At 33.6% G+C, this 10,064-nt stretch overlaps 1 protein-coding gene across 2 annotated transcripts; it reads right to left on the bottom strand.

Annotated features, from left to right (window-relative positions):
- Positions 1-375: 375 nt before the first annotated feature.
- LOC8277924 lies at positions 376-9,786 on the bottom strand. 2 transcript variants are annotated; one of them, XM_015718712.3, is made up of 10 exons: positions 9,640-9,786; positions 9,165-9,524; positions 8,588-8,725; positions 8,361-8,443; positions 6,701-7,182; positions 5,374-5,528; positions 4,485-4,570; positions 1,945-2,078; positions 918-1,223; positions 376-619 (listed from the first exon to the last, which is right to left on the bottom strand). In XM_015718712.3, exons 2-10 carry the CDS (start codon positions 9,495-9,497, stop codon positions 432-434), a joined length of 1,905 nt encoding a protein of 634 aa, XP_015574198.1. In that variant the 5' UTR covers positions 9,498-9,524; positions 9,640-9,786; the 3' UTR covers positions 376-431. The 2 variants fall into 2 exon arrangements, with proteins under 2 accessions (XP_015574198.1, XP_015574199.1); XM_015718713.3 differs by having other exon boundaries at positions 9,165-9,519.
- Positions 9,787-10,064: the final 278 nt, after the last annotated feature.

Raw genomic sequence — 10,064 nt, 5'->3', positions numbered from 1 at the left:
ATTGAATTTGAGTTCTTTAAATGCCCTAGACCTAGCAGAAAATAACTTGAAAGGAGTGGTTTCACCAGCCTGTATAATCTCAAATCCATGAAACAGGAACATAGCATTAATCAAAGATTTATCCTCAGGGATGGTAGTGAACACCCATTACGATGAAAATAGGGATGGTAGTGAACACCTACTACGAAGAAAATACAGTGAATGCAAAAGAAATTTCTCTTGCACCAATACAGTTCCTTTTTGCCATGCATAGACATTGTACAAAACCATCTGAAAGACGAGCCACCACTTGAATAGCTCCTACAGTGTACATCAGGCATGATGCGTAATTTGGAAAGAGGATCGAACAAAAAAAACCATCAAAGGAGATAATTCTACCAAAAAGAAAGAGCACAGCTTGTATTGCTTGTAAAGAGAAAATAGAAATAATATTAGTTTGTTCTCCGTTGATAGTATAGATTAATTCCTATGTGATTTTGCATGTGCAGTTGCAAGAACATAAACAAACTCCTGTTATTTTCTTTCTCTAAGAAAGTATAAGCCTTTACAAAGTAATCAAACTCTGTCCCGTACATGTGCGCTGCGCATGCTGCTTTGTACGCCAGGAATTCCAAATTACCTGACACAAGAAAAAGAAAAGAAAAAAGAAAAAAGATGTGGGAGAACATATTGTTAAGTGATCTGGAAGATATTTACATCAAATGATGATTTAAAATCAAAATCACCTGTTGCACATATAACTTGAGGAATCTAATGCATGCAACACTTAAATTTGAGGCGTGCATAGTGGGGAAAAATAACCACAGGGATTACATTATGAAAACTTCGAGATTTGAAAACCAAAAAGTATTTGGCCAAATTTTTGTTACAGTGCACGTGAGATTAGCTCAACAGCAAGGATGTAAATGCTACAATACCTGCAGCAATTTCCGAGACAAGAAGCTTCTTGCTAAAATGACGAGTCAGCCACCATCGGCACCGAAACCTCCAATTGATTCCTGATCTCCCACATATAAACAATTTGGGGATCCTGTTGTAACGAACAGAATAACCTTGAATCTTTTTACCTTCATCTCCATACAGACATGCTGACATACAATCCTCTTCATATTGAGAGACTTGCAGGAAACATAAAGCAAACTCTTTCCATATCTTGTATTCCCCAAAGACAGCCTCTAAATGCAAGGCTATCATTTCCAAAAGGGATTCAGGGCTATAATTTCCTGCGATAGATCAAAATGGAGCAACTTTTTAGGAAAAATAAATATAACTAGATATATCAGAAGCAACAAGTTTTTTATCACATAAAAATGCATACTAAGATATGTGGAAAACAGTCTGGCATTAACCAAAATTACTGCTTCCATTGTGAGGATGTAAACTTAACTGCAATTCCTAAAAGCTCAGGAATTAGAATAATATTTCTTAATGAAATAGAAAAAATAAGAAAAACTCTAGTATTCTCAATAAATGAAAGAAAATGATCACCAATGTCCACAAGTTTACTCTCCAAAAGAGAAATATGTCCACAATCTTTCCTGACCTAAAGAATGGCAAATCAAAATGAAGGAATGAGCTGGAGGTTGGGTGCTGCTAGTAGTTCCATAACCAGCATCCATCTTGAGCACTTAAACTCCAAAACTATGCATAATAAAGTGTTTTAATTCAAAACCACAAAAACCACTTTGCTAAAAAGTAGGTTTGAGGAGTCGATCTTTTAGAATTCCACCTAAGAATTATCAACATATAGTTAGATACTATATTTAACTTTAAGAATGATTGCACAATGTGCAGACGCAACAACAAAGTTGTAGTCTTTCTACAATGCATTTGTGATTCATTTAATTAAAAGTTCTCTGTGTCTTAATTTACACACAGGGAAATAGGCCAAGAGAAGATGAAAACAGGTATAGGATTAATCATGCACGTGCAATAAAAATATACCTTTCTGATGCAGGCTGATAAGCTTATCCAGGGACATGCGACATGTAGGATCAGTCTTTAAAGTGTCCTCAAAACAAGATGAAATTACAACAGTATTCTTAGGATCAACAAGCTCCAAAAGGTGAGCCCTCAATCTGTAGAAGAGACATTTGTAAGAGCTTGTCAAAGGAACAAATAAGAGAAAAGCATGTGGGAGAAACACAGCTTCAACAAGTGTGACAAGACTAGGAAAACCTGATACATTTCTGGCTGAAGAACCACCAAGAACAAAAACATAAAATAGAAAATCAAAGTTTCAAACTTTAATCAACCTAATCATCCAAATAACATCCTAAAATAACCAAGTTACACGGCAATTCACAGCCTGCTATCTAATCTTACTCACACCAGGATTACAAATCCACACTAGAAAAATTCTATATCAATAATTAATAAATAGGAAGCAACTACTTTTCATATATTCCCTACATATACAAAATCCTACTTCCTGAAGAAAAATATTGAAACTCACAATTAAATCAAACCAAATAAACTGTAAGTTTTATTTTCCTTGATTGCACGATACCTTTTAATTTTCATAGGCAACATTTAAATGTTGTTCGACAATCCAAACTAGCCAAAACATTTATCTGTAAACAAGAACTTAAAATAGATAACTGATGGGTTATAGCTTTGAAATACATTGCAGAAACTAGAGAATTTAGCACAAATTGGCAAACCAGATTGATTGACGTAACATTTTCATGTGTTATGAGGGAGAAAAGGGTATAACTATTACACATGAATCTGCAGCCCAACAAATAATATGTCTTAATAGAGAAGCAGCATTAAAAACAAAGAAGAATTTATTTTTTTTTAGGAAAGAGAAACTAGTATAGATTCAAAGCAAACAGAGAACTTTAAACAATATTTGTCTGCAGCAATTGGCAGTAATGAACATGATTTAAAGTCTGGCAAAATATTATTTGGATGAGGTCATACCTCTTAATCCAGTTTGTTATAGACCTAATTACTAATTACATCATGAACTCTATATTTTTTAATAAATAACTAATTGTCAGAATTTGAAAATAAACATCCATGCTTTCAATTTGTTTCCAAACACTTGCAGTTTCACAGGAAAGATGATGCGAATTGACTATGCTTATAAAGAAAAATAATTCAGGAGTCAGCAAAAAGTTCTAACATGAATTTAACAATGTAGCCATTAAAGGTCTTACATCTGTGCACGGGCATTTGTTTTTGAAAATAAATTGAAAGCATGGGCATTTGTTTTTAAATTTTGAAACAATTGGATGAAATTGTTAAGTGTAAGATTTAATATTTAATTAGTAATTAGGCCTTTTTATATGTTATGCTGGCAAGTCCTTCGAAAACATTGCCAGAAGATGAAATAAAGGCCTAATGGTAAATAAATAAATAAATAACTAATGGCCTAATAGTAGATGATGTAAACTTTTTAATTAATATTTTCACCACGTCAAATAGCCACATCAATACAACCCAAATTCTCCCTCACTAACCAGATAAAGAAAATAAACTAAAAACACTAACCTTGCCAAGATACTGATAAAAAAACCATCAAATCAGAAGAGAAAAAAAAAAACTCTGGCCAAGCTACTTGTGGCTTGATTGTAGATTCTGCCTATGGTAATCATAATCAGTTATTTTGGCCAGTGGTTGCATAAACCCATCTTTCCTTACCAATCCACATTCCCTTTATCCAAAAACCCTCTCCCTCTTGTTCACCATCATTCCCATCAAAACCTTCCTTCTCTATCACGATTCTCTCACTTCCACAATCTAAATCCTTCTCTAGTATCCCCGGCAACAAGGGCTTCGAAATGCTTTTTTGTTTTTTGACAGAATAGCAGTCAAATCTTTAAACTCAACAGGCAAAAACTTACAGCCTAAGCTCCAATCAATAGCCGTAACAGAATTTGTGATAAAGAAGAGATTAGAGAGATAGGTGTTATATTAATGGAGGTAGGTGACAGTATCAGAAAGCGAAGAAAGAGAGTAGAAATTGACGCTAGGGTTTAATGTTAGGAAGAAAGAAAGAAGGAACTGATAATAAGTTCTTTTTAATTTCTTTTAACAATAATTCTTTCTTTTTTTTTGCTTGAACTTGTTTTCAATTTGAATTATTAATTTCTCTATTTACTTTTATTAATTAATTCCTATTATTTTGAATATATGAGAATGACGTGGCAAAGATATTAACTAAACATTTACATCATCTGCCGCATCACCTAATTTTGATTAAAAATTTTAATTGCACCAAAATTGCATCTAACTTTCCAAATCTGGTCTACTTGACAATTTTAAAAGGATGGGCTAAAATCGCATTAAGTTGTATAGATTTGCATCTAACTTTCCAAATTTGGTCTACTTGACAAGCCTCGAATAAATTATATTTCCCTTGCTAGTCAAATAAATTGAATTTTCCTCCCTCACATAAAACATATCTTTTCACCTTTCATCCACATTCGCAACAAGAAACAGTTGATAACTTAAAAAAAAAGAAAAGAATTTAATACCTAATAGGAAGTGCTGCATTTAGATTGCCACAAAACTTCTCAAGTTCATCAAGGGCCTCCCTATACTTGCGTCCAATCAATAGTAACTGGAATAAAATGGAGAATTTGAATTCAGAAATAAATACATTAACCAGAAATAATAAGATTAACCAATTGCTTAATGATTGCAACTACTGCAAATGAATAAGAGATTTGAGAATTTGAATGCCAAATAATGATCTCCATCAAATTTTTAAGAAAAACGAAATTGGACCAGCTCGTGTCTAAAAGTCACTTTCCCAACCCCGGAGAGCAGCAAGCAATAGCACTTTGCACGGTCCGCAATAGCACAATGCAAACATATCAAGGATAAATGGAATGTCAAACAAAATAAAAAGCCAAAGTGCAGGTTTTATGAAGTGCTGCAAGTTGTGACAATCTTCAGGTACCCTTTCTTTTTTCTCATTTATTTATTTAACTTTTGAATGTGTGGGTGTGTATGTAGATCCATTGTAGCACTTATCAAACACTACCCATCATCAATGCAGTAATTGGAGAAGAAACGCATAACAGCTTGCATGCTCTAGTAGTTTAATGATTGAACTTGCATGCTGCTTTTGTAATTTACATGAATCCGATCAGCTAAATCCTTCTATAGAAGGCCATTTGAGTGTAGGTAACATGATTACATCAAAGCACTTAAACTTGAGCCGTGCTCTGTCAAACTGAACTAAATAATTTAGTTTCTTGAACAGATAACAGAGCATGCGAAAATCAGATTTCTTCACTGACAGCAGTAATTTTGCAAAACTTTGGACAGATAATGATGGGAAAGTTAAAATCCAGTATAATATGCATATAATTTCCTGAACAAAGTTGATAAAATATCTATTTGTTATGTTGGCTGTACCTGTATCAAGGGAATCAGGGCTGCGAATACTGGGGGTGTCGAGTAAACAGCTGATTGTAAGTACCTCACTGCGTGGTTATATTCATCAGCTTGAATCACCCATTTTAACTCCCAATTCTCAGTTCGTAAAGGCAACAACCATGAATCCCCGCTCTCTTTGCCAATAATAGAACAATCAAAATGAGTTCATATAAATGAAAAAAGATATAGGTGGTATACAGTTACAAACATGTCCACCTGAATTTCAATTATCTACACACCTCTGATGCCAAGATTATTGATTCAGTCAACCCCAAAATCTGAAATCCTAAGGATGTACATGATTTCATGCAATGATACACCACAATCAACATTCAGAATAAGCAATCATATCAAGGGCTTTAATGCCATACTGTTGAATTCTCAATGCCCCCATTAGTGCCAGTCAATAAATAAAACTTTTTAACTTTTTTTAGTAAAGTTGCAAATGATTTCATCTAATAGCAGGGTGAAAAATCAGGGTAAAGAGAAAATAGGGAAAACGGGAGGAAAATGGATGTAGGAGACATGACAAGAAACAAAAATTGTGATTCCATGTTATGTTTTCCTCCCATTTTCCAACCTCTACAGACATACCATTAAAGTCTACTAAAAAGCCACTGGCTGAAGTTTAGTTTCTGAAATGCACAAGCCAAATTTCAGCAATATTGCACTCACCTATGCTCATTCAACAAATAAACTAAATGAAAGCATAAATTTTATATAATAACCAAGATTGAGATTGTCAAGACCACGATGGTCCTAGTTCCATTGCAGCCTACAGAAAACTAATAAAATATGTTATTTTTTGTTACATTAATTTGTAAATACTTTCCTCGTCTCATCTTCACCGAGAAGTAGAGATTTTACTAATATCAAAATATGGGTGTAGCACTAAGACATGTAACTTCACCATGATCACCATGCAAGGATAATCGTGCTCTTTAGTCTTGTTGTTTAACTGAATGTAATAGGTGAGCTCATTTGCATCCAAGTGCAAGGATGGGCATTCCCCAAGTACTTAAGTGATAAATGTATACATATAATTTGATTAGGAGCTCCATTCTGTCCGGCTTTTATTACCCTCATTCCTTCAAAATCATAAAGTAAGGTTTTATCTTTCCTATGTTTCATAAGTCCAGACTTCACTAAGTGTGGCATAATGTACCGCTGTTCCTTTCTAAGGACAGCTGGTAAAATGCATGCAGGAGAGAAGAAAAATCTATGATCTTCCTCCAACATAATTAAAACGACTAAGAAAATAGAAATATGAGTGAAAAGAACCAATCTGAAGGGATTAAGAACTCACTAAAGGCAGACAAATTCGGGACGAAATGCATATGGCCATCACCATTGTTATCAACAGACACCTCATCTTCAGCAGAATTCACATAGAAAGCCTGTGGCTGGAAGTCTTGTGGGACATTTGTCTGCAGATTAACATCAATCTCTACAGGTAATACTTCTTCCTGAAGATCATTATTCACTTTGACAGGCATTTCTTTACAATTCATGATAGAAGTCTCTGAAGTACAGCGAAAGCAAGATTCAGATTCATCGTCAAAGAGTGAATTATGGCCCTCTGAGCCCCCAACTTCATTTCTAAATCCTGTAGCTGACATGTCCAACTGAGTAGTAACTGACATGTGTGTGTATGTGGGGCCACGAATTTGATTAGAATCCTTACACTTCATGTCTTCTGGGATGTTAGAATAACAAAGTTGAGAGAATATCAAGCCAACAATCATATTGAACATTGGGTGACCCTCAAATTCAGATTCTTGCATCAAGCTGCAAAAAAAAAAAAAAAAAGAGAAAAGAAAAAGGTGAGCAAAATAATCATTCAGATCAAATAATTTGCAGAAGAACAAAAACCACAAATAGTGCTAATTACCATTGTTGATCTTAGAAAGAGAGAGAGAGAGAGAGAGATACACACAAACAAGAAATGTGATGGTCTTCCCCCCCTAAACATTAGGGTATCATCAAATAAGTAATCTACTCATACAAATACTTATTTATTAAATATTATAAACTATGCATTGGGTGCATATCAACTATATGCAAATCATAAAGGAAGCATCATCCTCCAAAAAACGCACAAAAGCCACCAGTCTGAAAGATTATCCAACCAACAGTGCCTTGCTTTTATTATTAGCTCTTTTGTCCCTGCCTCACCTCATTAAATTCCTAATTATGTACAAATGCTAGCCACGAACTATTAAAACTGAAATCAATGGTAAGACATGCCTAAATCACATTGAAGACTTGATTATCACCTTACTAGATGTCTATTAGGTGTATATATAAGCAGATTCGTTATACATATCCAGGATGCTGTTTTCCTACCTAAAATTAGTATTGCATTCTAAAGGCACATATTTTGGACCATGTATATGTGATAATACTAATTATGTATGTGTCTTTTTGCATGTGCTTTTGCAAAGGGAAAGCTACCATTTATTTCTCAATAAAACAACAATAAATATACGAGAAATGGAAGATAGCTGGAAACAACTAAATTATATGAGCAATTTTCTCTTTCAGACTAGAATCAATCAAATATGACGCAAACCAAGTTATGTCAGAGCTTCTAAGCATCACCCAAATTCTCAACATAAAAACATTAATAATTGGAGTAGAAGAAGGAAGATAGTCGCAATCTTGGAAATGCAATAATCAAAGAAGAAATTAGAAAATTAATATATCATATTGACCAGTCATACTAACTTTAAATGATTAAAAGGGACAATAACAACTAATTTGCTAGAGCTTAGAGATTCCCAAACTTAACTAGCCTTCCTTTCTTCTTTCTTGGCAATATTTAACATTACATCTTCCTACGGAGTAATGAAAAAGATATATCCATTATCCTAATAAAAACATTAATTTTAATGATGAAAATACACATTCTATTACAGTTGCTTTTCACATGTAGGCAGATTAATGAGCAAAAACTAAAATTAAACCTTCTAGCATTCTGGCGTTCACCTTCAATATTCCCTTGCATAAGTCGGAAAAGTATGGACTCCAAACGAACAATAAAATTTGCCTGCACAACGATCAAGGTTCTTGATCAACCCAAAATGGAAATGGCAAGCATTGCCATCTGATGAAGGCAAGCCTCAATGACAGAGTCCACAACATTAGCAGTAGTAAACAAATATCATAATTGTGATTCTTGTGAATATTGTACCTCCTTCATAGATCCATTCCTCTTTCGTTTACTTGATAAGTTAATTCCAATCCTTGTCATCCAAATATCATATATCTGATTGACTGACGTCAGATTCACATTGTCAGTTTCTAGATGCTTGATAAACTCCATTGAAACCTAAAATTGTGGTAAAGTATAAGGGTTAGTACATGTAATACATATGCAAAATTATACAAAGCACATTTTACAATCTCAAGAAATCAAAAGAATTTCTTAGAAACTAAGTGAACTATTCCAAGAAAATATATGATACCAAAAAGGAAAAGCATGGAACTAATCCATTTATGGTCCTCTATCTTACTTTGTCAATTGCAAGTTCACGGGTCAAGCATAATAACAGAGCAAAGAAAGATTAAGCTGCAAATACAAAGTTGACATCTAAAATTAAAAACTATTGCACAGGACTATAGTCATATAGTTTTAATTTACAAACATTTGTCAAGACATTAATCTCTAGAGTTAAATTAAATGACATGCTCAAGCAATTGCCAAAGGATAAAAAAAAGCCCATCAATATAAATGTCACCAGAAAATAATTTTAGCATCAAAATCATACCAAATACTTGAACCGGTTCATGGTAGGATGATTTTCTTTGCATGTCCCTTTCAACAAAACGCTGAGCACACCGCTTGCCTCTGTCCAGCAATGTTGCCTAACCAACTTCCGCAGGAGGTGACGTAATCTAGCACGATTTTCTGGTCGCAGATTATCAGAGCCTAGGCCAAGAAGGTAAGATGGCTTGGCTAAAGACAATATGATTCTCTTATAAATCTTTTCCAGTGTTGTCATACAGCATTCATGTTCAGCTAATGCACCCAACTTCCTTTTGCGTTTCTTTGATTCATCAGTACCGTCTCCCACTTCCATTATATTGTCTTCTTGTCTCATTGTGCGATTAGAAAGATAGGAACTGAACTAAAAGAGAAAAAGAAGAAATAAAAAATTCGATAGATTCGCATATGAAAGCATGCAACCAAGAATTACAAAGAATCTCTACAATATTTTTAAACCATCTGAAACTGAAATCTACCTTTTCTCTTGTTATTGATAGAGTGGTATTCTCCGCCGCCCCTGTCAAATAAACTAGAGGGAGAGGACTGGAAGAGAGAAAGAAAAAGAGCAAAAGATTTAAAAGTCTAATGGGATAAGAATGGCTGCCTTCGGTCCTATAAAATATGAACCAAGCGGTCTAACCCCTTCCATTGGAGGGGATGGATTAATTTACTAATAACACCATATTAATATTTTAGTTAATTAGGTTTATTCAAATTTTTATTAATTTAATATTAGATAATATTATAATTAATAGTTTATTTATAATTAATAATTTATTTATAATATCTAATTTTATAAATCTAATTTATTAGAATTATAAATTTGATAATTATTTGATTCTAACATAATATTTTAATTATATTTTAAAAATCATACTAACTAATAAATTAGTTATTTTAA

The sequence above is a fragment of the Ricinus communis genome, chromosome 9 (assembly GCF_019578655.1).
Source record: "Ricinus communis isolate WT05 ecotype wild-type chromosome 9, ASM1957865v1, whole genome shotgun sequence".
In the NCBI taxonomy this organism is placed as follows: domain Eukaryota; kingdom Viridiplantae; phylum Streptophyta; class Magnoliopsida; order Malpighiales; family Euphorbiaceae; genus Ricinus; species Ricinus communis.
This window is presented reverse-complemented; position numbering and strand designations above follow the sequence as displayed.